This window comes from Chiloscyllium punctatum, chromosome 26, assembly GCF_047496795.1.
Source record: "Chiloscyllium punctatum isolate Juve2018m chromosome 26, sChiPun1.3, whole genome shotgun sequence".
Classification (NCBI taxonomy): domain Eukaryota; kingdom Metazoa; phylum Chordata; class Chondrichthyes; order Orectolobiformes; family Hemiscylliidae; genus Chiloscyllium; species Chiloscyllium punctatum.
The window spans coordinates 80,401,288-80,428,022 of record NC_092764.1 but is presented as its reverse complement, the minus strand read 5'-3'; the positions used below and the strand labels follow the sequence as shown (position 1 = coordinate 80,428,022).

The 26,735-nt window shown below is 39.9% G+C and overlaps 1 protein-coding gene across 2 annotated transcripts in view; it reads right to left on the bottom strand.

Annotated features, from left to right (window-relative positions):
- Positions 1–26,735, bottom strand: part of mbtps1 (membrane-bound transcription factor peptidase, site 1) — a 120,185-nt gene that overhangs the window by 27,342 nt on the left and 66,108 nt on the right. For both annotated transcript variants that reach the window (XM_072547796.1, XM_072547797.1), the window contains exons 10-15: positions 25,930–26,081; positions 19,772–19,933; positions 10,361–10,505; positions 6,929–7,117; positions 3,304–3,476; positions 126–241 (exon numbers count right to left, since the gene is read on the bottom strand). In XM_072547796.1, the coding sequence (XP_072403897.1) occupies positions 126–241; positions 3,304–3,476; positions 6,929–7,117; positions 10,361–10,505; positions 19,772–19,933; positions 25,930–26,081 (937 nt within the window). The remainder of the gene's footprint in view (positions 1–125; positions 242–3,303; positions 3,477–6,928; positions 7,118–10,360; positions 10,506–19,771; positions 19,934–25,929; positions 26,082–26,735) is intronic.

Below are 26,735 nucleotides of genomic sequence, written 5' to 3'. Positions count from 1 at the left end.
ATAGTCCAACAGGTTTGTTATTGGAGGAGCGCTGAATAGTACTGAACACTGCAGTGAACATTCCTACTTTTGACCTTAGGATAGAAAGAAGGTGTAAGCAAATAAGAGTTAAATGTAAAATGTACCATACTGGCTGGCATCAAAACAGGTGATGGGTGCTCCAAGCACCTCTACAAAATACCCCATGCTTCGCAAATGCTGGTACATATCCCGAAAATTGGTGTGCACGTGGTCACCATTCCTAAGTGAAAGAAATAGGAAATGAATATTTGATCAGTTTCTTTCATTGTTGAAATCTCAAATTTAAAATGTTTTAGAGAAGTTATAATACATAGTAGAATAGAAAGGAGACTGTGAAATTATCAACTGTAAAATAACTAGCAGCACAGAAACAGAAACTTCACTTCCAAACTAGTTTACACCGTGGGATCTTTGTGGGTCACCTAATCTAACTTGGAATTATGGCTGGAAGTATTCTTTAAGCGTGATTGTTCTTAAAACATGCTGGTACCAATAAACTGAATAACCCTTTCAATTACCAAGTTATCCAAGTGGATCACATCAAGTATCTCCTTCCTTTGCCAAAACCACTCACTAAGCCAGGACCCAAAGCAAAGATAACATCTACCTTCTTTTTTCCACCAAAAAGTCTCCTTAAACTATTCATCTTGCTTCACCTAACCCAATCTTCAAACTTGTAAGGAACTCCGTCTTCTTCTTCTTCCCCTTCCCTTGGTCTTCCGGAGTATCCCCTATCAAAGCCCTTGTCAGATTTTTCTGAATTCTGATACATCCTCCTTCTTAAAACCATTCATATCCTTAAGATGCAGCTCCTATTCCTTCGATTCCATTACAACTAGACAGTTGCCAACCAGGCTTTCCTATATGGCATCACCTTAAGCTGATATTTCAGGTACTACCTTCTACCTTTCAAAGTATCCAATGAAGGAGGGAAAAACAGAAATATAGACCATTTCTTAAGTAGTGAGCCACAAGGGTGTTAAATTTCAAAGGGATTCAGGTATCATTGAAAATCAAAATGCTGGTACAGCAAGCAATTTTTAAAATATTCATTCACAGGCCACGAGCATCACTGGCTACGCTAGAATGTACTGCCCGTCTCCAACTGCCCCAGAGAAGGTGGTGGTGAGCTATCTTCCTGAACAGCCGCCATATTATGTGGAAACACCTGCAGTGCTGTTAGGGACAGAGTTGCACAATTTTGAAGCGAAGATAGTGATGTAGTTCTGAGTTAAGATGTTGTGTGGTTTGCAGGTGGCGGTGTTTCCACATCTCTGATCTTGGCCTTCTAGATGGTAGAGGTCACTGGTTTGGAATGTACACCCAAAGAGACTTGGTGAATTGTTGCAATGCAGATTGCAAGTGGCAGACATTACCACATTGTGTCAGTGGTGTTGAAGGTGTAACATGGTTCGAGATAATGTTGTTGTAGACTCAAAAAGGAGGCAGAAAAGGATCATTCACTCTGGACATCTGGCTAGGATCGCTGCGAATACTTACCTTTTGCATTAATGTCGTGGGCTGCTGCATCATTGAGGATAGAAATATTTGCTGGAGAAGGAAGTTCCACAAGTTGTTTAACTGTCCATCATCATTCACGTCTGGACATGGCAGGCCTGCAGAGCTTATATCTAATCTGTTAGATGCAAGTCACTTAACTTAATCTATTGAATATAAAACCCAAAGGTTTTTGACAGGTTGGATGTGGAAAGGATGCTCCCTTTTGTGGGAGAATCTCAAACTAAAGGTGACTGTTTACAAAACAGGAATCATCATTTAAAACACAGACCTTGGGTGGCAAGTCTTTGGAACACTTCCTGGTAAGGTGGTAGAAACAGACTCCTTAAATATTTTTAAAACGGAGGTAGATTCATTCTTGTTAAGCAAGGGGGTGAAAGGTTAGCTGGGTGAGGCAGAAATGCAGACTTAAGGCCACAATCAGGTCATCCATAATTTTATTGGACGGCAGATCAGGCTAGGGGCTGAACTTCCTATCCCTGTTTATATTGCACGTTGCTTATGCTTCATAGGGAAGACATGGTCCGGAACCGGAAAATAAGTCTGAGAATAAAGGGCAAGCCATTGTGGAGCGAGATGCAGAGAAACATCTTCACTCACTAGATGATGAACCTTTGGAGTTCTCTGCCCCTGAGTGTTATGGAGATTCAGTGTTCGAGTACATTTAAGAAGGGGATCAATAATTAAAAACACCAATGTATATGAAGATAGTTTTCCAGCACTATGAAGATGATCAACCATGGTCTCACTGATGGGCAGAGTAACCTGGAAAGGCAGAATGGCTTACTCCAGCTCCTATTTCTCATGTTGTGCCATCTTTAACCCTCTATTACTGCATCTTCAACTTCCTTTGCATCATTAATTCCCTTGAATATACTATAGGTTCCAAAGCCATGTCCATGTTTGAAAGTTTCTATCTGATTTCTCTCAACGTTAAAGCTGAAATTCAATAACGATAAACAACATTGAACCAAACTTTCTTCATTTAATCAACTGGGAGTTGAATCATGATTTCCTTCTTGGCTATTTTGCAGTGGTCAAAAAGTGTTATGCTGGAAAAACAGAGCTGGTCAAGCAGCATCGGATGCTGCCAGACTAGCTGTGCTTTTCCAGCACCACACTTTTTGACTTGTGATCTCCAGTATCTGCAATTCTCACTTTCTCCACTTTGCAGTGGTGTAGAGCAATATTCTTACTGCCCTGCAGTCAAGTCAGTACACTAATATCTACTGAAAGAAAGCAAACTGTCTACAGCATCAGAAATTAAATTGTAAAAGTAAACTTGCATGATTAATTCAAGGTTTGCTTTCCCAGGTAAACTCTGTCTTACTGGGCAGTAACAAAGCACTCTTTCAAATCCATAACAAATCACTGCCTGCCAAAAGCTTTAAAATTTACAAAATACCGTATCAAATGAACCGAATAACAGTGTGTGTTAAATTAGGAGTTTGTGCTCAGAGCTGTATTAAGCACTTTTTCAAATATGTAGATAGTGAACTTTTTAAACACAACAAACCATTCTATCAGTTTACATCATATACCTGTTTTCCACAAAGTTCAAATCCAAATGGTATATTACTTTCTACACATACATACTAAAACATGCAACCAAGGAACATACTCCAATTAATTACTTTTTTATTCATCTTACTACTTCTAGCACACATTGCTTTTACAAAACTAGAGCTTTTCACTCAAAATACATCACGAGGACAGTGAGAAGAATAAACAAATGTGCAACAGAAGTCTCTTGGGGAAGCTCACCAATCTAAAGGATCGTTTTTCATGCGCAGGTTATCCCTTGGAAAGTAACCAGGTGGGTAACGCAGGTTGTGATACTGATCCCACAAAACTCTCTTACTGCGAGGTGGTGTCGGAATGATCTTCACCTTGACTGGCAACTTCACAGTTGATGTCATTTCATTGCCATTTTTTGACTTAAAGACAAAAGACAGGACTAATTAGTATTATACACTCACGTCCACAGAATGTCAACACTTCAATTTCAGGTAGCTTGGTAAACAAATAAAAATAGAAAATATGGGATCAAAATCTACCCAGTATTCAAAGTATAACCTCCAACATTGACAGCTAGTTCCTGCACAACAAATGAGAGTTAAGTTACAAAACAGCAAGAATTACTTATCAACACAATAGAGCTGACAGTCTGAATGGTTGAAGAGCCAGTGACGACCACTTCACTTTCCCAAAGTGCACAACCTAGCTTTAAAGAACGCATCCATAAACATTAAGCAGCTAGCTCATAGGCAATTTAGTGAATTTTATTTTAAATAATGAGTCAAAGAATTGGCAATTGATTGCCTCTTTTTTATCTAACAGTAGAACTGGCTACAAAAGCAAAAATAGGAAAAACAAATTTAATACTGAAACTTAACATCTTATTTTGATTCTTTAGTAGTAAATGCAGTCAGGAACATTTTCTTTCTGCCATAAGGTGCTGCAGAAATATGAAGTTCCTGTCCCTAAAAAGGCTGCAGATATTGGATCAAAATTTTCATGAATGATATTGACAAACATTGATGCAGTCAGGATAATGAGGTGAGGGGAGATGATCTGCAGATTAGCTAGGAATTAGATGATCTATTCCTGTTCCTTCCCTTCCACTCCATGTAAAAGTTAGCATTACTATGTGCAAATGGATTTGGAGAAATCAAGATGTTCAAAACGTTTTGTGTACATCAAATTACTCTGAAGTAAAGCAACTTACGTGGGAAATCTGCCAAAGCACAGACTTAGCAAACTTACTTCAGGTACAGTAGAATTTCAGTACTGATTTAAAAAGACATTTTGTTGCAGCTTTTCAACTTGCATCCCATCAAGACAATTTGCAAGAAAGCCAATTTGCAAGGGGGAAATGATCATTTATAATGAACGAGAGGAGTGTGCTGATTGGTTGGCAAGGGGACTCTGATTAGTAGGTGTTGCCATGGAGAACACAGCAGTTACTGAAGATTAACTTAACTGCCAGACTTTGTTTAATTTCAAACCAGGCCGCTTGACTCCGATTGATCAAGGCATTGCCCTGAGAAATGAACTAGCAAATGGCTGTCACCTATTTCCTGGAGGTGAAATAAAAAGGAGTGTGCGCAGACATGTTCTTTCTGTCCAAAAAGAACACTGACCTGTCTATTAATAATGTAGCTTTCCAGCAGGCCTGCACAGCAAATCCGAAGTTAGCTGTCTGCATAATTTGCTACTCAAATCAAGATTATCCAGCAAATGCCCAATGGCAGAAATAACATCTATTTATGGAGACTATTTTGCTGGCTTTGCAAGCACAGACTAGTTGGGTACAACGAGTACTTTGCTTGTGGTGAATAGCCAAAGGGAAATGCTGTTTGTTAGGATACAACAGCCTTTGGGGTATATGGCCTACATACCTGGCATCACATTGGTAGTGAAGTTAATATATCAGATTATTCATTTGTGAGATAGGTAGAATGCCTTTTTGGTTTGACAACACTAACTAGTAGCGAACACCACTCATATTTCATAGTAGCAGTGTGAATCTGGTGCTCAAACATTTGAACTAATTTCAGGTAGACAGGGAATGTTGACTTGTTGGGTGCATGATATACAGCTTTGACAAATGTGTCTATTGAACGTAAGGGTCACAATAAATTTTTTAAAAATTAAGTTTTTAAAAAGGTCTAGTGAACACACAACTATATTTATTGTATGCTAAACTAAACCAAATAAAAATTTGATTAAAAATGTACCATCACAAATTGGTTTGGAATTAGTTTTACAAAAGTAGGGTCACTGGCAAAAATCAGTCCCTGAGGTCAATCTGAATAACTGGCTTTGCAATTTGTTGCTTCTGTCTTCCATCAGGTTATCTGATAAGGCAACAGTAAATTGGGTTTGGCATTTAGAGACCAAACACAAACTTGCGGAAGAGTTCAGGGAACATCTCTGATCTATACACACCAAATCAACTTGCCTTCCTGTGGCCATCCACTTCCGCTACCCCTCCCACGCCCCTGAGGACATGTCCATTCTGGGCCTCCTCCACTGCCCACACAAGGCCACCCACAAACTGGAGGAACACCACCTCATCTTCCACCTCGGGAGACTCAACCACACGGCATGAACATTGAATTCACCAGTCTCTAAATCCCACTTCGCCCATCACCGCATCCCAGATCCAACCCTCCAATTCAGATCCACCCTCTTGACCCGATCTACGTGTCTACTGTCTGTTCCCTCTATTCACTCCACACGTCCCACTAACCTATCACTATCACCTCCAACCTTCACCCACCTATTGCCATCCCACCCAGCCCCACACCCCCCATTTATTTCTCAGCCCCCTTCCCCCTCCCCAGTCCTGAAGAAGAGGATTATGTCCAAAACGTGAACTCTTATGCTCCTTGGATGCTACCTGACCTGCTGTACTTTTCCAGCATCATGCTTCATCAACCGTGACGCTCCAGCATCTACAATCCTCACTTTCTCAGAGTTTGAATCTCACAAAATTTACATGTTATAAATCTTACATGCCTGTAGATCAGTAAATAGTTCTGTTGCCAAAGTATTCTAAAGATCAACAGACCATTTTAAAAGGACTGGACCAATATTTTTCTGTCCCCCAATTGAGTATACGACTATTTTCAATATTATCTAGTGGCATTCGAGAAGAGACTTAGGAAGTTACGCTTTAAGTTTGGTCTGCAGCACGTGCATTACACCAAACTAACATATTAGGCAACACAACAATTAAACGGAAAGACTGATAAATTGTGAGAAGCTTACAAAGTAAATAATATAGCAACAATCATTAGGCTATTTCAGCTTTTATTTTTGTTTGCATGGTGATGCTAGCAACACCGCATATATAGCCTATTGCCAATTAAGTTGATGATGGTGGAGAGCCTTCTTCTTGAGCTAGCCCAGTTCAAATGGTGCTGGGATATTCATTCGATACACATCCCAATCAAAAGGCATGCAACTCCAAGATAATGGAGTTCCCATATCATTTATGCATGTTTTTTTCTGCTGGTACAGCTCACAATGGGAGGGATCTTCTTTCAAAATAACCTCAGAGTTGCTGCAGTGTATCCAACTGAGAGCATGGCCTGTGTTTGTCAGCCCTGGCAGAGATGGTAATTAGGTCTAGTGAAACATCTCAGTTCTCTATCAAGCAATCTTTAGATACAAAGAAACTAAAGCATACATTATATCCTCACTTACTTACGGGACAGTTTTTTTTCAATGGTGCATTTCTTGACATTCATCATTTGTTAATTTTTAGTGCTCCATCAGCAGATTTTCAGGTAAGTATGGGTCATAACTTCCTGAATCTAGATAATATTTTAGTTTTATAACATACCAAACACAAGAGAAACCGTTGATCTGATACACTTACATCATTTTCAGCTGGTGATGCAACAGTAACCATCACATGGCCCTGAGCAATGCCTTCCCACGATGCAGCTTTCTTGGTGACAGATATCGAAATAGCTAGAAAGCCAGACCACGGCCAAAGGACTTGGGAATAGGAAAAAGCGACCTCTATGTTGTCTCCATTCTGAGGTAAATATGGCTGCCATATTGGCTAGAAAGAAAACATGAAAATCATGTAAAAAGCCTTCCAAATAGCTGATAAGAATTATCAGTAATTTACGAAGGGGAAAGGAGGTAGCAAAAGGAAATATGAAATAGAATTCAGACAAAAGTTATGACAAATGAAAAGGGCAGCCCTAATTTCCACCCACAGGCAAGTCAGCTACTAAAATTCCTGACGAGGCACATAAAATAAGTATGGAGTTAAAAGATAACTGCTCTTGTTTCACAGTGGGTCTCTAATATGAAGTTAAGATGTTCCACTGTTTAAAGAGTCAAAAGCCAGACGATTCATTACTCTTTCCCAGGTCGTGTTGTCTGAGGCAGTGGGTCTGCACTCATATTTGCTTTGAAATCCCCCAATAAGTAAGGTTACTATGCCAAATTCCACATTGAACAGGTGTGTCACTATGTGGTGGAGCACAGCATTGCAACATGGATACTCATGAGGTTAACTGGCTCTGTTTGAGTTGGATGGTACAAGCGTGTTCTAAACTGTTTGAGTGGGATCCTATTCATCAAGTATGTTCTGAAACTTGAAAAGGTTCAGAAAAGATTTATAAGGATGTTGCCAGGGTTGGAGGATCTGAGCTACAGGGAGAGGCTGAACAGGCTGGGGCTGTTTTCCTGGAGCGTCGGAGACTGAGGGGTGACCTTATAGAGGTTTACAAAATCATGAGGGCCATGGATAGGATAAATAGACAAGGTCTCTTCCCTAGGATGGGGGAATCCAGAACTGGAGGGCATAGATTTAGGATGAGAGGTGAAAGATATAAGAGACACCTAAGAGGCAACTTTTTCACTCAGAGTGGTCAGTGTATGGAATGAGCTGCCAGAGGAAGTGGTGGAGGTTGGTACAATTGCAACATTTTAAAGGCATCTAGATGGGTATATGAATAGAAAAGGTTTGGAGGGATATGGGCCGGGTGCTGGCAGGTGGGACTAGATTGGGTTGGGATATCTGGTCAGCTTGGACGAGTTGGACCAAAGGGTCTGTTTCCGTGCTGCACATCAGCAATTTGAATCCGTGAATTGAAGGGAAAGAAAGGAACTAGGAAAGAACTTGACAGCATCATAATGACAGCTTAATGTGAAACAAAAACAAAGTGCTGGAGAAACTTAGCAGGTCAGGTAGCACCTGTGGAGAGAGAAAAAGAGTTAACGTTGAGTCCAGTATGACCCTTCATTGGAACACAAAGAAGCTGGAAGATTCTGTTTTAATGTTAATGTCAGAGGTGCAGGAAGAGCAAGTGGTACACATGAGCAAGTTCAGGACAAAAGACAAAGGCAGTGGAATGATGGCAAAAGTGTGAGCTACATAGAGTAGATGTAAACATTAGCTGTGAAAAGGAGAAAATAGGTTGGCTCTGCCAACAAGCCAAAAGGACACAAATGAGATACGGCTGAAAGAAGGTGTGAGAATGTAAGCAAAATGGAGTACAGAGGTCATACTCTAAAATTCAGGAACTGCATATTAAACCCGAGAGGTTGTAAAGGGTCTGAATGGACAATGGGGTGCTGTTCCTCCAGCTTACATTCAGCTTCATTGGAACACCTTCAGGTCAAGGATGAAAATGTTAGCATTGGAGCAAGATGGTGTATTGAAATGGTAAGCAACTGAAAGGTCAGGGTCATTCCTATGGCCAAAGTGAAAGTGTTCTGCCCATGGATCAACCAGTCTCTAGTTTTGCCAGTGTAAAAGGAGACATATTGTGAGCAGCAAATACAGTAGACTGCATTGAAAGAGGTATGTGTAAAATGCTACTTTACTGGAAAAGTGGGCCTTGAACAGTGAGGAGGGAGGGGGGCATGATATGTGTTATACCTTCTGCAACCTGGGAAGGTGCTGTGGAAAACTGAGGAGGTGTAGACCAGGGTGTCACATAGTCCCACCAGAATGTCGACAGCAGAGGAGAGGGTAAGATATGTTTGCTCATGATATTTTATTGGAAGTGGCAAAACATGGAATTTTGAGTGCAGAGACTGGTGAGATAGAAAGCTTAATGTGGGCTCTTTACTGCCCTACTGTTTGTCCTGAGCTACTTCAGAGCTTAAATCAATTATGCTCTTATGCTAATTAGTTTAAGTAATGTCTACCAGGTTAATTTCACCTGATTCAGACAATATTCAGATATTGTTTTCATTCTATGCTTTTATTTAGAAGTATATTTTACTTTTGTCCTCAAGGTAATTTACTCCCATACATTGTACCTCTCAGGACCAAGATGACAAATGACTTGACTTCTGAGCTGCAAAGCTACTATGGGGGCACAGTTGCTCAGTGGTTAGCACTGCTGCTTTGCAGCAACAGGGACACTGGTTCAGTTCCAGCCTTGGGCGAATGTGTGGTGCTTGCACGTTCTGCCAGTGTCTGCGCAGGTTCCCTCCAGATGCTCTGGTTTCCTCCCACATAGAACATAGAACAATACAGCAATACAGTCCAAAGATGTTCAGATTAGGTAGACTGGCCATGCTAAACTGCACTATAGGCAATTTAGCTTGGCCAATTCATCTGGCCTGCACATCTCTGAACTGTGGGAGGAAACCAGAGCACCCGGAGGAAACCCACACAGACACGGGGAGAATGTGCAAACTCCACACAGTCAGTCACCTGAGGCTGGAATCGAACCTAAGACCCTGGTGCTGTGAGGCAGCAGTGCTAACCACTGAGCCACCATGCTGCCCGGCAGTCAGTATGGATGGGCTGAATGGCCTCTTTCCACACTGCAGGGATTTTATGAATCTATGATTCTACTCCAAAGGCAGCTGTCAGGAATTCTGCAAGTGTACTGCGCAGGCTTTCCTTCACTGTGAAGGGGAACATGAGAATTATCAAATTTCTGTGAACAATGATGTACCTCATCTGAAATTTTATTCAGGAAGGGACTGTCAAAATAAATTTACACTGTGGCAGTGTATGTTTAGCCTGTGATGAATGAAAGCATTGTGCCACCTCATCCCAAATAATTCCTGCACACCGTTCAGTTTCATTTTATTAAACAAAAAATGAATGCGGCCACAACAATATTGTATTGTCAATGTGACTGTCAAAAATATGAACATTCACATTGCTGTTGTACATGTACATTAATAACTGCTATACATTTCATACAGTAGTTCCAGAAGAATTAAACATTGGTATCACACCACTTTCTCAGTACTGCTCATCAAGACTGGAAAGACCTTTCAGCCACTTTGCAAATTCCATATTTCACTACCATTTCATTACACTTACCTTGTCAATAATCCGACCGGTGACACCCATGCCATTTAAAATTGTTACATTGACGACAGTTGGCATTCCCCCACAATAGATGGGCTGGGAGCAGTAGGGCCACATATAAGGACACTCAGTTAGATCAATGTAGCTTGGGCTCAAGCTGAAAGTTTAAAGTGTCAGGAATTAAAGAATATAATGGACAGTCACATTAAAAAAGTACTGTTGAATGCAACAGGTTTTGTTCATGAACGAACAAACAAACAGCATGTCATTCAGTTAGGATCCATCAAGTAAAGAGCTCTTTTTACCCATTAATTCTGAAGACACTGATGTTTCAGAAGAGAATCTTATTTGCACCATGCAGGCATGTAACCAATCTCTGTTCTTTCTACTAATCAGTCACTAATATGAAATGATTTGAACTTGTAAAGTACCTTTAACTTTATTCCAAGACTCAGCAAATAGCCGAAGACCTGATGAGCTAGGAGTAATGACTAAACACTTGATTAAATAGACACAGGGCCTTTAAGGCAGGAGTAGTAGTAGTATGCAAACAAAAGTGTTTATTCAAGAGAACTGAAACATTCCACAATGCACAACTAGGTATCTCAAAGTTCACACAACCATATAACAAACATGATCCATCCAGAGGCGCACAGGATTGTTTCATCATTGACTTCTACTTCCTGCCCTACAGTCCAAAAATTCCCTTCCCATATCACTTTCCAAAAAAAGCATGCAGTAAATTTTCCTGACAAATTCTTGTCTCTTAAACGGGTACCGGTGGTTTAGATGTTTATAATCTTGAAGGAATTAGAGAAAGCAACCTGCGAGTTGAGTAAATGTTTTAAATATTAGTTTGGGCAAAATGAAATCAGTAATAAATAGTGTAGAGGAAGAATTCTTGGAATGAATATAGGATGACGTTCTGGATCAATACAAAAGAGCAACCAACTGGAGAAGAGGCCACCCTGATGGGGCATTGTCCAATCAGAAAGGAATAATTGGCAATCCAGCTGTGCAAGCCCCCTTGGGGAAGAGTGACCATAATATGATTAAATTCTTCATTAAGACGGAGAGTGAGACAATTGATTCTGAGACTAGGGTCCTGAATCTAAATAAAGGAAATATGATGGTATGAGGCGTGAGTTGGCTCGGATATATTGGGGAACATTGCATATCCACCATCATCCCTTTACACAATGATAAACATTTGAAGAGCGCATGGAGCAACTGTAACAGTTGTTCATTCATCCTCCGGCACAAAAATAAAATAAGGAAGGTAACCAAACCGTGGCTAACAAGGGAAAATAGGGATAGTATTAGATCAAAGGAAGAGGCATACAAATTGGAGAAAGGAGGACACCGGAGAATTACCAGCATTTTAGACTTCAGTGCAGGAGGACAAAGGGATTCATTAAGGCACTGTGAGGTGGTGGGGGTAATTAGCATATGAGAATAAGCTTATGGGGAAAATACAAAGTGATTGTAAAAGCTTCTATGGTCAGGTGTAGAAAGATAAGCGAAAAGGTCACCATAGGAGCAGAGAACCATAGAGCTGCTCTCTACTTATAGAGGACTAGAGGTGGTTTAACCTTCAGGTCACCACAGGTGGGACATTGAAGGTGACCTCGGCTGGTGAAGGAATTGAATATGCATTGTCTGCGTCACTCTGCACCACCATCCAAGCCTTCCAGCCAACTGAGGTAACTGATGTGGTTTACTTGGACTCTCAGAATTTCAGTAAAGTCCGAAAGTAAACAACTAATATGTAAAATTAAAACATTTGGGATTAGTTAAAGAACTGATTGGCAGACAGGAAACAAAATATAAGACTAAATGGGTCTTTTTCTGAGTGGCAGGCAGCAGCTGATTGGGTATTACAGGAATCAGTAGTTGGACCCCTGCTTTCATGATTATTTAGATGACGGAACTAAATGGAACATCTCCAAAACTACAGACACACAAAGCTGGGTAGAAGGGTGAGCTGTGAGGAGGACACAGATGCTTCAGTGTGATTTGGACAAATGAGTGTGGATGGGTAAATACCTGTTAGATGAAATATAATGTTGAACTTAAGTAAGGTCCTTTGGTAGCAAAAGTAGGAAGACAGAAGATTACACAAATGGTGATAGTTTGAGAAAGGGAAGGTGCAATGAGACCTGGTGCTGTGGTAAGTCAGTCCCTGAAAGTATGCACGTGGGTGCAGCAGGCAGTGAAGACAACAAATGGTATGTTTGCCTTCACAATGAGAGGGTTTGATTTAGGAGCAAGGATGCCTTGTTGCAACCACACAGAGCCTTGAGTCCACAGCTGAGTACTGTGTGCACTTTTGGTCACCTTATTCAAGGATGGATGCTCTTGACTGTAGAAGATGGTTTTACAGATAGATTCCAGGAAAGGTATGAAGATAGAATTAGGATTATATTCACCGGAGAAAAATTTGTGGGGGGAGGGGGTGGGATCTCATAGAAATCTATAGATGACTAAAGGGTAAATGCAGGAAGGATGTTCCTGATGATTGGGGTGCCCAGACAAACCAAGGTCACAGTTAAGGACAGGAAGAGGCCATTCAGAGTGAAAATGAGAAATTTCTTCACTCAGAGTGCTGAGAATGCTATGCCACAGAAACTGGTCAAAACTGAACACTTTCAATAAGTTTACATACAGTTCTTAGGCTAAAGTGAACGAATGATATGGGGAGAAAATATCTGAAGTTCTTTGAGTGTTCTAGTTTGATAGAATGTTGAACAGTATATCCAATTTTGGTCACCAAAACAAAAGTAAATGATTTACAAGTCGGAGGCAGTCACAAGGTTGGTCTTATAGGATTGCATTGCGAAGAATATTGAAACTTTTTCTTTCCAAGAAAGAGAGCCCATGACCAGCATGAAATTTTACATCGGTGTTTCAGGAACATGCAAGATTAAAACTAAAATATCATGTTTATTAACCTAAGAAAGTATAGACTTAAGCTTGTAAAGGTCAATTCAGGATCAGCAAGATAAACTTAATCACTTAGTGAAGAACTATGGAAGAGACTTCTGAGAAATGTAATGGCTCAAAACCCTAGAATCTTTTCCGCAATGCACCTTGAAAATTGTCTGACTCAGCCCAAACCTCACCTTATTATCTGAGCAACTTTAGATCTAGTATTCCCATGCATTTCTGAGCCAGCTTCAATACTCTGCCTTCAGCAAGCCTGAGCTCATGCAAAATCCTGTCTTGAGTGCTTGAGCTCATATCAAATCGCATTCACCCAGGAGCTTTCTGACTTACAATGGTTCCTGGTTAGGCAATACATACTTTACAATTCTCTTGCTGGTTTTAAAATCTCTCCATCACCTCAATCCTTAGAACATAGAACATGGAAAAATACAGCACAGTACAGGCCCTTCAGCCCTCGATGTTGCACCGACCGAAGCCTACCTAACCTACACTAGCCCAATAACCTCCATATGCTTATCCAATGCCTGCTTGAATGACCATAAAGAGGGAGAGTCCACCACTGATACTGGCAGGGCATTCCATGAACTCTCAACCCGCTGAGTAAATTCCTACCACTGTAATTATCTTCAGGCCCACAACATCTCTAAGACAGCCATGCTCTTCCAGTTTTGGACTGAAGCATCCCAATTGTAAATAAACAAATCATGTCCTTGCCATCAACTGCCTGCGCTTAGAGCTCTCAAATTTCCTGTTTTGTTCTTTAAGTATTGCAAATTTAGGCCTCGAGCACGAGGTCTTCATCAGGAAGCTCATGCTCCTGAGATGTTGTCTGACCAGTTGTGCTTTTCCAGCATCACATTTTTCCACTCTGATCTCCAGCATCTGCAGCCCTCACTTTCTCCTATTCCAAATCTAGCCAGGATTTTAGCCCAGTGAAGTATCTTGGGACATTTTACTACATTAAAAAAAGGTGTTATACAAATCCAAGTTGGTGCTATCGTAAACAAATGAACATAGAAAGGACTCAAGGAACTTGCTGTACAAATAAGACAAGTTAAATAGCATTCCTGACCCATAAGAATTTTGTGATTCAACTAATTTCTCTGGAATCCATAGTGCATTGAACAAACTCATTGCAAACGATCTTACAGAAGGTATGCTGATAACATTATTTTGCTCATTTTATGAAAAGGCTATTCTTCCTCATTCTCCTGATCTGTCTGCAACATATTAGCTTAGTGAAAAAGGCTAAAGCATGACCCCTTCTCCAGCATGCATCGTCACTTGCCCTCAGCAGACACTGTCCCTCTTCAATCAGATACAAGATGCTTTATGTTACAAAGATCCATTTGAAAATATCCTTCTTTTAATCTAAGGCAAGTCCCAACCTCCAGCTGGGAGGACAAAAGATTAGAAACACTGAGAAGAATTATGTTGAAGCATTAGTTTATAGGGAGTGTATTACAAATGGAGATCAGTTAGCTAATAAAGACAACCTTCTAGGAGAAAGTGAGGACTGCAGATGCTGGAGATCAGAGCTGAAAATATGTTGCTGGAAAAGCGCAGCAGGTCAGGCAGCATCCAAGGAGCAGGAGAATCGACGTTTCGGGCACGAGCCCTTCTTCAGTAAACTATTTCTTCATTCCTGAAGAAGGGCTGATGCCCAAAACGTCGATTCTCCTGCTCCTTGGATGCTGCCTGACCTGCTGCGCTTTTCCAGCGACACATTTTCAGCTCTAATAAAGACAACCGCCTAATTTGGAATAATAATGGAAAGACAGCAGAAAATATAATTGTTTGAAGATGATGACAAGTATAGGTAGACGAGAAAAGGTAACTAATCAGGATAGCTGTAATGGAGCAATGGAAAGATTCAGAAGAGTAATTTTTTTTATTCATTCACAGGAAATGGGGATTGCTTGCTGGGCCAGCATTTCTTGTCCATCCTTATTTAGCCAGAGGGTGGTTAAGAGTCAACTACATCACTGTGGATCTGGAGTCACATGTAGGCCAAACTAGGCAAGCACAGCAATTTCCTTCCCTGAAAGACATGAGTGAACCAGATGGGTATTTACAAGTTCAGGTACAAATTGGAATTTTCCTGTGAAGCTAAACAGCCCTGGATAAAGATGGAATTTTTTTTTTAAGAAGACAAACAGAAAAGGTTTCAACAAATGTCGAATGACTTTCTTAATAACCAGAAAAGTCATGGAAAGTAAAGGAAGAAACTTTTTCGAAAAACCGGTCCTGGGTGGGTATGAGAAACAAAATAAGGTAATGAGAAACAATTAGCAGTATCAATAAATTGATCCTCAAAATATTTAATGAACATAAAAAGTCTAAGCTGCTAAATGAGGAAAATGTTGGGCCTTTTAAGGACACAAAATGAAATAATATGTGCAAAGATTAATATATTGTACTTCGCATCACTTCACAAAGGAAGTAGGTGATGGAGAGGTTAACATAAAAGTATATGGACAGAATAGCAAGATAGAAGAAAATATGCAGTAAACAGATAAACATTACTGAAGATTGATTCATTAGCCAATCCAGAAAGAGTGCATCCTAGGTTGTTTGAAGTAGCAAAGGTAGAAATATCACAGGTATTGGTAACAGTTTTTCAATCCTTATTAAATACTTAAGTAATGCAAGAGGACTGGCAGCTGCTTATTGTTGTTTCAGTTTTCAAGAAATGGAATAGAGATAAACCAAGGAACTTCAAGCCGAACTTCAGTGCTGGGAAAGTTATTGGAAATTACTACCAGAGACAATTTAAACTATGTAAAGCAATTAGTGAAACAAGGACAGCCAACACAGGCTTGTTAAAAGGCAAATGGTGTTTGAATAAACGGATTGAATTCTTTTGAGGTAACAAAAGGTTGATGGAGAATCACAAATATATAGAAATTTTGGAAGACATAAGACAAAGTGCCAAAAGTAGACTTACTTAAGAAAGAAGACGACCTCAGAATCAAGGGGAAGGTGACAGTATAAGTAAGAGATGGGTAATAAGGAACAGAGGCTGTTGCTGGATGGAACAGAAACAGAAGCTAGGAGAAGTTGGTCATTTCAACCTTCTGCTCTGCTTTCCTTCACAGCCTTCTGTGGTAATAGAATTCTACAGGTTGACCATCCTCTGAATGAAGAGATGTTTGCTCATCTCAGCCCTAAATGGTTGACCCCATATTCTGAAATGCTGACCCTTTGTTCTAGACTCCCCATCCAGAGCAAGTATCATGCATCTCAACTGTCTAGCCCTGTTAGAAGTTTATACATTTCAATCAGATCCTCAGTCATTTTTCTAAACTTCAGTGAATACTGGTCCAGTCAAACTAAGTCTTCTCCTCAACAGTTCTGCCATCCCAATATCACCACAAAATGTAGTGGCATTCCCTCTATGGCAAGTATATCATCTCTTAGGTAGGGAGATCAAAACTGCACACAATACTCCCAAGTGTGGTGTCATCAAGGCCCTGCATAACTTCAGCAAGACATACCTACTCCTCAACTAAACTCCTCTTGCAATGAAGACTAACATACCATTTCCCTTCTTAATACTTGTGGTAGATGTTGAGGCAGCTTGCAGTGTGGCACTCCGAAAAGGTTAATACGGAGTCCTTTTTTTTTAAGATGGCATAGAGACTTGTAGGGAGATAAATTATAATATTTAGAGTTAATACAAAATTTGGCAAAGAATGATGAAAATGTTCATGGACATCAAATCTGCAAAAACAGGATGGTGAAACAAGCAGAAGTACAGTATATGAAGGTTACTTAGATCAGTCTGAAGTGATGTACTTTAAGAGGATGGATATTGAAGAAATATGCTATATACGGCATATATAATGAGAGAAATTTGGTGCCAATGAAAACAAGATCCTTAAAAGGTTGGCAAGGCAAGTTGATAAGTTGGTTAAAACTCTTGTGGCTTACTAGGATTTACAAATTAAGAATGCAGTATAAAACCAAGAAAAGGTCATGCCTGAACTTTATAAATTACTACTGGAAATTTGTTGTGGACAATTCTAGACTGTGCAGGAAAACTGTCGAGGTCCAAGATTGATCGACGTCATTTGGAACTGTTCTCTCTGGATTGGAGATTTTCAAGATGCTGAAACAGAATACTGTATCTGGAAATTAATTCAATAATTTAAATCAGATTTAAAATTATTGACCAAAGATTTGAGAGTTTTTCTTTCACTAAGTTGTTGAAATTTGGAACATTACAGTTGAAAAGGTATAAGAAGCCAATCCATAAGTAATTTCAGAAGGGAGTCAGACAGGTATTTGAGGAAGAACAGTCTACAGGGTTACAGACAAAATGTGGCAATGTGGGACTAAGCACAACTACTCTTCAAGAGCCAACACAAATGTAATAACCTGAATGGTCTGCCGCCTAGCTCTAATTTCTAAATCACATCATGCTTCATCAGAAAAACGATACTAAATTATGCAGCTTGAAAGAGATGTAGTTTAAATTAAACAGTTTGAATAGAAGTACGGTCTCCAGAGATTTCACGTTTGTTCAATTATCTTTTGTCTACCTGCCTGAACCTGATCACAGGCGTCAATGTAAAATAATCCCAGATTCTCCTTTAGAAGAAATTCTGGATGTCTTCAAATGTAGGATGCTAGCTATCAGAGAAATTTCTAAGTCTCCTATGTTATAAATGCATTTTTCAAACAAACTATATCACAATATGTATGCAATTGGTCCCTTCAAGATTTATTATTATGAATGATCAACAATCTAATGGCTTGTAAATGTATTTGAAAAGGAGTTGAGCAACACAGATAAAAACCAATTTGAGGTTTAATCCCCAAATGAGTTGCTGTGCATCAGTGAAACAGCAATGACACTAACAGACTGACCCCAGACTCAGTTTACCATAATAACCTCCAGAAAGATGGCTGCCTGCTGAATTTCTCAATATACATGAGTTATGGTTTTATTAGTGTTGGGGCCAAGGAAAGAAATGCTAGAGGGCAATGAATATTTACAGAGTAGGTTAACACATATACAAAAAAGGCAGAAAAATAATTTCACATAGCAAAATGGCATGCTTGCCTTCATCGTACGGGGTATTGAGTATAAGAGTTGGCAATTCAAATTGTACAATACTTTGTTCAGCCGCATTTAAAATACTGTGTACAGTTCTGGTCACCACACTACCAAAAGGATGTGAACGCTTTGGAGAGGGTGCAGAGAAGGTTAATAAGGATGTTGCCTGGTATGGAGGTACTAGCTATGAAGACAGGTTGAGTAGGTTAAGACTGTTTTCATTACAAAAATGGAGAATGTGGGGAGGGGGGAACCTGATTGAGACCTAGAAAATCATGATGGGTATAGACAGGATGGATAGAGATAAGCTTTTTCCAAGGGTGAGGGATTCAATAAAAAGAGGTCACAGGTTCAAGGTGAGAGGTGAAAGGTGAAAGGTTTAAGGGGGATACATGCGGAAAGTACTTTACACAGAGGGTGCTAGGTGCCTGGAACGCATTGTCAAGGCAGGCACGGTAGATTTATTTACAGTGTGTCTGGACAGATGGAGGAATAGGTGGGGAGCAGAGGGATACAGTTGCTTAGGAATTGGGTGATAGGTTTGGACAGTGGATTTGGATTGGCTCTGGCTTGGAGGGCCAAAGGGCCTGGTCATGGGCTGTAAATTTTCTTTGTTCTTTAAAATCAGAAGCAAACCATCAAATTTCACATGTCCTTATCACCCAGTACAGCTACTGTTGACGCATTTCTTCAGGCAGGTATTAAAGGAGCACTTCCCTGAAATCTGGGAAATGTAACCGGTTTATGATAACCTGTTGATAACATGTTGTCACCTTAGTTACCCAATAGAACAATACATTGTGAAGGGACATGGATCCTAGGCAAAGCAGTTCTTGGCAAACCTAGAATACATGTAACAAAGTTGTGAGTTTTTAAATAAATGAAATACAGGAAAATACTGGTAAACAAAGAATTACCATTAAATGTAGAACAATTGAAGAAGTGATAAGGATTGTAGTAGCACAGAGACAGAGGCAGGTGATACCGCAGAGATAAACGTCAGCATTCTTGTTTATGGATTAAATTTTTGAAGCTCAACTCCAGGTAAACAATGCTAATGCTGTACAATATAGTATGGCCTCATGTAGCAACCGTGGAGGTGGCATGTATCAGGCTAGGGTGCAGAGGATGTGACAGAGGATGAAGACGCTATTCCAACTGATCCAAGTCATCATGACAAACAAGTAGATTCAGCACAGTGACAACAAAGAACTTGGAGGAAAGGTAAATCTAGGTGACACCAATATACGCAACTATATTAGTTTCACCCTTTAAAGTCAAGTTAGCAAACAATGCTCAAGAACAGTCAAAGCATTCAAGATAGGGCTGCTGGTACTCAAAAACCAAAAATCACTAACTTCAACTTAAGAAATGAGGAATAAAAAGCAGACCATCTAAATCATATTAGCACTCACCTGGCTTGAGGCTTATAGATTTTCAGAATTTGGTAAGCTTTCAGCAGATCCAGTTTACCATGGCCTTGTTCAAACATGTTGACCCCAGGTAGTCTGCGTGCAGAAGCTATCAAAGCTTGCTTCATACTGGCTGGATTCACCAGCTCGCGATGCTGCACAGTGCTGGTAAAACAGAAGCAAGTTTTCATCAATGGAAACTCTCAGAATTCAACTGACTGAATAAATACAGCAAGATACCAATTTTCCTCATGACCAAGTAACATTTTTTTCTCCTCTCGTGCCACAAGTATTGCTTTATAATTAAAAAAAAAACTTGGAAATGCATTATTAAATGGATCAAAATAATCAATTTGGAAGACTTCCAAACTTCAGTGAAAGTGAAGGAGGCTATGTTGTCAACTGTCTGAGCTAGCCTTATAAAACCTTATTAATCTTAATGCAAATTCCTGGTCTCCAGTGGACAGGAGTAGGCTTGTTAAAGATTTCTCCCATAGTTTCTCTAAAAGATACTAGGTCAGAGTTCATAGTCTACAGCAGACTGTAGTAAAATGACACTATTGTATCACATGACTACATTGAGAAATACTCAGCAAAAAACCATGCACCTTCAACCAAAACGATTCATACAGCTTAATTTTAAGGGGATATTAGATGCAAGCAATAGCTTTAGCATGGAAAAAAAAATATCAATCGCACTGGTACCCAACTTATTAATTCAAGCAACAAGTTGCACATAATTTATACCTTAATCTTGTTGTATGATAATGCAACTACATCCATTTTCATTGGCAGCTTCATACAAACAGTTGAACCAAGACCAATTTAAAACATTTGTCATTTAGTTAACTAACACACCAGTAACAAGTTGATCCCAAATCGGGTACATGTTTCGCTAATCACTAAAGTAACTTCAGCCTGAAAAGCTATTTTTAAAAGCAATCAAAAATACTTATATTTGACCATTCTATAATGTGGCTCATCCAAGAACAGTGCAGGACATAAAGCTAATTACAAAAGATAAAATCTTGGAAATGATAAAGTAATTAAACAGCACAATTCCAGTAAAGGTTTGAGTTATCTTTCAATAATAACTTTGACTTATTACACAAGTGAGGTATTAATTAAATTCTGTTTAGTCTGTTAGTTATAGACAATAAGACCACAAGACCTAGGAGCGGAAATTAGGCCATTCAGCCCATCGAGTCTGCTCCACCATTCAATCATGGTTGATAAGTTTCTCAACTGCATTCTCCGGCTTTCTCCCCATAACCCTTGATACCCAAAAACCTATCTAAGTCTAAAATATACTCAATGACCTGGCCTCCACAGCCTTCTGAGGCAATGAATTCCATAGATTCACTGGTCTCTGGCTGAAGAAGTTTCTCCTTATCTCTGTTCTAAAATGTCTTCCCTTTACTACAATGCTGTGCCTTTGGGTCCAAGTATCTCTTACCAATGGAAAGATGTTCCCAACTTCCATTCTAACCAGGCCATTCAGTGTTCTTTAAGTTTCAATTAGATCCCCCTTTATTCTTCTAAACTCCAAGTATAAACCCAGAGTCCTCAAATATTCTGCATGTTAAGCTTTTCATTCCTGGGACCATCCTCGTCAACCTCCTCGGAACATGATCCTGGGCCAGTACATCTTCCTGAGGTATGGGACCGAACACTGAACACAATACTCCAAATGTGGTGTGACCAGAGCCTTATACAGCCTCAGAAATACATCCCTGCTTTTACATACAAAGTCCTCTCAAAATAATTGCCATCATTGCATTTGCCTTCCTAACTACTGACTCAATCTGCAAGCTCACCTTGAGAAAATTCTGGACCAGAACTCCCAAGTCTCTTTGCACTTCACACTCCTGAATTTTCTCCCCATTTAGAAAATAGTCCATACCTCTATTCTTCCTCCCAAAGTGCGTGACCTCACACTTTCCCTCGTTGTACTCCATCTGCAACTTCTTTGCACACTCTAACTTGTCCAAATCTTTATGCAGCGTCCCAGCCTCCTTAAGCTACCTGTCCCTCTGCCATCTTTGTACCATTTGCAAACTTCGCCAGAATGCAGTCAGTTCCTTCATCTCGATCGTTAATGTATAAAGTAAAAAGTCGTGGTCCCAATACTAAGCCTTGCAGAACACCACTTGCCGTCGGCTGGCACCCCGAGAAGGACTCTTTTACCCCCACACTCTACTTTCTGGAAGATAGCCAAGCTTCTATCCATGCCAGCACTGGCCTCTAACACCAAGGTCCCTTATCTTACTGAGTAGCATCCTGTGCAACACCGTATCAAAGGCCTTCTTGAAGTCCAGATTAGAAAACACCCATTGGTTCTCCTTGGTCTAATCTGTTTGCTACTGCCTCAAAGAATTCTAGCAGGTTTGTCAGGCATGACCTCCCCTTGATGAAACCATGCTGACTTTGCTGTATTTTACCATACACTTCCAAGTATTCGGTATTCCAGGATCTTACCCACAACAGAGGTAAACCTAATTTGATCAGTAATTATCCATCTTTTGCCTTTTTAAACAAAGGTGCTATGTTAGCAATTTTCTGGTCCTCCCTGATTCCTGAAAGATCACCACTATAGCTTCCACTATCACTTCAGCTACCTCCCTTCAAACTCTATGGTGTAGTCCATTTGGCCCAGGTGATCTGTTCATCTCCGGCCCATTCAGATTTTTTAGCACCTTCTCCTTGGTGATGACCACTATACTCAGCTCTGCCCCCTCACTCTCTTGAATTTTTGGAATATTACTTGTGTCTTCCATTGTGAAGACTGACATAAAGTAATTATTCAGTTTCTTAGCCATTTCCTTGTTCCCCAGTATCATCTCTCCAGCATCATTTTCCAGCAGCCCAAAGTCCACTTTTGCCCCTCTTGTGCCCTTTATGTATTTAAAAAACTCTTAGTCTTCCTTTATATTACTGACCACCTTACCTTCATATTTAATCTTCTCCCTCTTTATTTCTTTTTTGTTGTCCTATGTTGGTCTTTGTAAGCCTCCCAATACTCTCATTTCCCACTGCCCTGCATTACATTATATGCTTTCATGCTATCCCTGACTTCCCTAGTCAGTCACAGGTGCCCAATCCTCCCTGTACCATGCTTCTTTTTTCCTAGGGATGAACTTCTGCTGTATCTCCTGAATTACTCCCAGAAACTCCTGCCATTGCTATTCCACGATCTTTCCTGCTAAGCCCTTCTCCCAGTCAATTTTGCCCAGCTCCTCCCTCATGCCTCTGTAGTTGCTTTATTCAGCTGTATTACTATTACCTCAGATTCTATCTATCTTCGCCCTCTCAAATTGCAGAGTAAATTCAATCGTATTATGATCACTGCCTTCTAAGGGTCCCTTATCAAGTCTGCCTCATTGCACAACATTGCCTGTTCCCTAGTGGGCTCCACCACAAGCTGCTCCAAAAAGCCATCTCCGAGTCATTCCACAAATTCCAATTCTTGCAACCCACCAGTCCTTGATTTTCCAGTCCACGTGCATATTGAAATCCACTATGATCACTGCAACTTTGCCTTTCCTCCACACCTTTATTATCTCATGGTGTATTTTGCATCCCAGTTCCTAACTACTGTTTGGAGGCCTGTACATAACTCCAACTATGTTTTTTTTAAACAGTTTCAGTAGGTAGAAGTCAGAAACTTTTTCCCCGGGTACAACAGAGTGTTACAAGGGGACATAAATTTAAGGTGAAGGGTGGAAGGTATAGGGGAGATGTCAGGGGTGGGTTCTTTACCCAGAGAGTGGTGGGGGCATGGAATGCGCTGCCCGAGGCAGTGGTAGAGTCAGATTCATTGGCGACCTTTAAGCGGCATTTGGATAGGTACATGGATGGGTGCTTAATCTAGGATAGAAGTTCGGCACAACATCGTGGGCCGAAGGGCCTGTTCTGTGCTGTATTGTTCTATGTTCTATGTTCTATGTTCTATGTTCTATGTTCTATGTTCTATGTTCTATGTTCTATGTTCTATGTTCTAAGTCAGGTCAAGCGCAGGACATCTGTTTTGGGTTTCTTAAAACATGTAAACCGGGAATGGAAAATGAAAGAACTGCAGCTGCTGTAAATCAGAAACAAAAACAAAACTTGCGAGAAAACTTCAGCACCTGTGGAGAAAAATCAGAGTTAACATTTTGGGTTCAGTGGCCCTTCCTCAGAACTGGGTAGCTCAGAAAAAGTTGCAGAAAACAGGGTTGGGGGAGAATGCAGGGATAAAGAAGTAAACAATAGTTGGGGATAGAGCACAAAGAGAGAGAACAGCTGGACACAAAGGAGTGGATAATGATCTGGCTCAGAGGTTGAATAGCAATTAATGGGGACTGTTAGTGGCTAACAATGGGTTACGTGTCATAGTTTTGAGGAAGGGTCACGGGACCAGAGATGCGAATTCTGATTTCTCTTCACAGATGCTGCCAGACTTGAACTTTTTCAGTTTTTGTTTCTGAACCTAGAATGGGCTTTGTAACTAATCAGGATTATTAAATTTTAAATTTCCTCTTTCTGAAGAGCAGTATCTGAGATTGTGGGGGTTCTTGAGGTGCAGTTATAATATCCCTGCCCCAGAAATGTGTCCGAATATGTTGATTAAAATATCTGTGACTATAATTGAAGGGCTGAACTGATGCAGTGTTTATATTCCTTCCTCTGGGCCAGCCTGCCTGCTTCAGAGGGGTCACAGCACTTGCAAACAAGTTGGTTTAAAACATCCAATTATAACTGACATAAGCCTTACCATTAAAGAGCATATTACAAATGTGACAACGACTGGGTGTTGGAGCTTATGATACCAGCATGGTAGAAAATGGATTTACCTTCTTCAAATCGAGTTTGAGGGATTATGCTAAAGCAAGAAATCAAATACTTCTCTATATCTGTTATAAAATAAATAGACTTCTGTTTCAAACTAATTGCAGCCTCTGGTTAAGAAATGGCATTGCAGAGAGACGAACAGGCAGCTCAAATATCTCAGATCTCACTATTTCAAAAAAGAAATGCAGGGAAGTGAAATGAATTAAACTGGAGGCATAAAAATGAAAGGAACTTGGCGTGGTCAATACAGCTTCAGGGATTAGAAACAAATTAACATAGCAGTGTTGAGGGGGCAAAAAACCTTAAACTAGCTGGGAATTGCAATGCTCGATGTAGGTGGTAAAAATTATGTGACTGATGTCAGTTTTCCTTTCTTGAATCTTTAACAGTTGCCAAATGTAATACCGTCGCTCAAACACAAGAGAGAGAACACAAAGCAAATTACTGCACTGAATATTCTTTTATGTGCAAGTCAGCAAAGCAGCATCTGTTTTGCAGATCAAATTTATTTTATTTGCTATAGATATTTCCGCAACCTTGCGTCTTGCATTGTGACAGTTTGGCAAGAAAGAAAGAAAGAAAGAAAGAGTGAGATGAGTTACGTTGGCTTATTTGTCGATGATTAACTCATAAATAATTGTTTCCTCATTTTGGCATTTGCAAGCCCTCAAAAACATAAGAATTTGGAAAAATTTAAAAACAAAACACATTAGAAGAGTATGAGCATTCCCCAGATGTTACAAAAGCCACAATGCAACCTCAGGCTAATTTATGGTAGGTAAACATCACCTAAATATTTACATTGCCCCATGTTTGACAAACATCCTGCATAAAATTTGATAAGCAAGCTTGCATGTGGGATATTTTCCATACCACAATTTCTTTTTCTATACAAGAGCAAATGTAATCCTTTCACCAAAATTTGCAAACAGCTAACTTCAGTGGTGGAGGAAACACATGTGTAACATCACTGTGATGCGTTGTTAGACTACAAATGGATCTGAACTGACACACGAAAAGAAAAATAACTCATTTATATAATGACTTTCACAAACACAGAACACTCAAGTACTTTACACCAATGAGGTAATTTTGAAATATTATTGTAATGTAAGAAACAACGTGTATGTTGTAACGGGTTCAATCTAAAAGTATAATCTATGCATGTTGCAGCAGGAAGCTACTAAATACTAATGGAATTAGATGCAGCCCGATTCTATTTTGTATTCCAAAGCCTCTCAGAGACCCACAAAGTGTACATAACCAATTATTCAAACACACTTTTATTGCAGAATATCAAATATTTTTCAACTGCCTCCCCATATACTTACCTTGCAAGCAGAGTGACTGCACCTGCCACAACTGGAGATGCCACACTCGTTCCCGAAAGTGAGCGGCAACCACCCTGCATGCCAGAACCTCGGACACCAGAGCCGTAAGTCACAATATCTGGTTTCATTCTCCCATAGCCACCAGGAAGCTCCTGTGGAAAAAGGAATGGAAGAGAAAATAATCGACGGGCATTGAGCTGACTGGAACCCAAGTTCTGAAGTTAGAAATATGCTTAAACTCATACTTGCAACCAAGTTTGAGACAGAAATTTTAAAAAAAAGACCTCTATCAGCTGGTTATTATTGCACAGTGAGTAGGCAATTAAGTGCAAGTGACCATTCAGTATACTTTTCACTGCATTACTAACCATCCAAAGTAAAGTTTAGTTTTTAGTTTAACTTTAGGAACCTACTTGAAGTTGCCTCTTCAAACAGGAAACTGTTATAACTGAAGCAGCTGATACCAGGAAAGAAAAACTGCAAACCTGAGCTTAATTTTCTTTACTTTTTTGTTTAGGTTGGTTTAAGAATTGAACAGATCTTTGATTGGTCTAATTTTGCTTCTCACCAATTCTGTTGTATCCCATTACACATTAGTCCATCAAATACAAGACTAGTAGTTCAATGCATTCTGCAATTTAACTTGTGAAAGAATATTGGTCTTAAACCTTATTAAAGTGAAGTGAAATTACCAAACAACATGAAATATTTCTGGAAAAATACATTTTCACTCTTGGCTATATTTCAACTCTATAGCAAACTCTTAAAAAAGAAATCAATGCCAAGAAGCATTACAAACAGTTTAG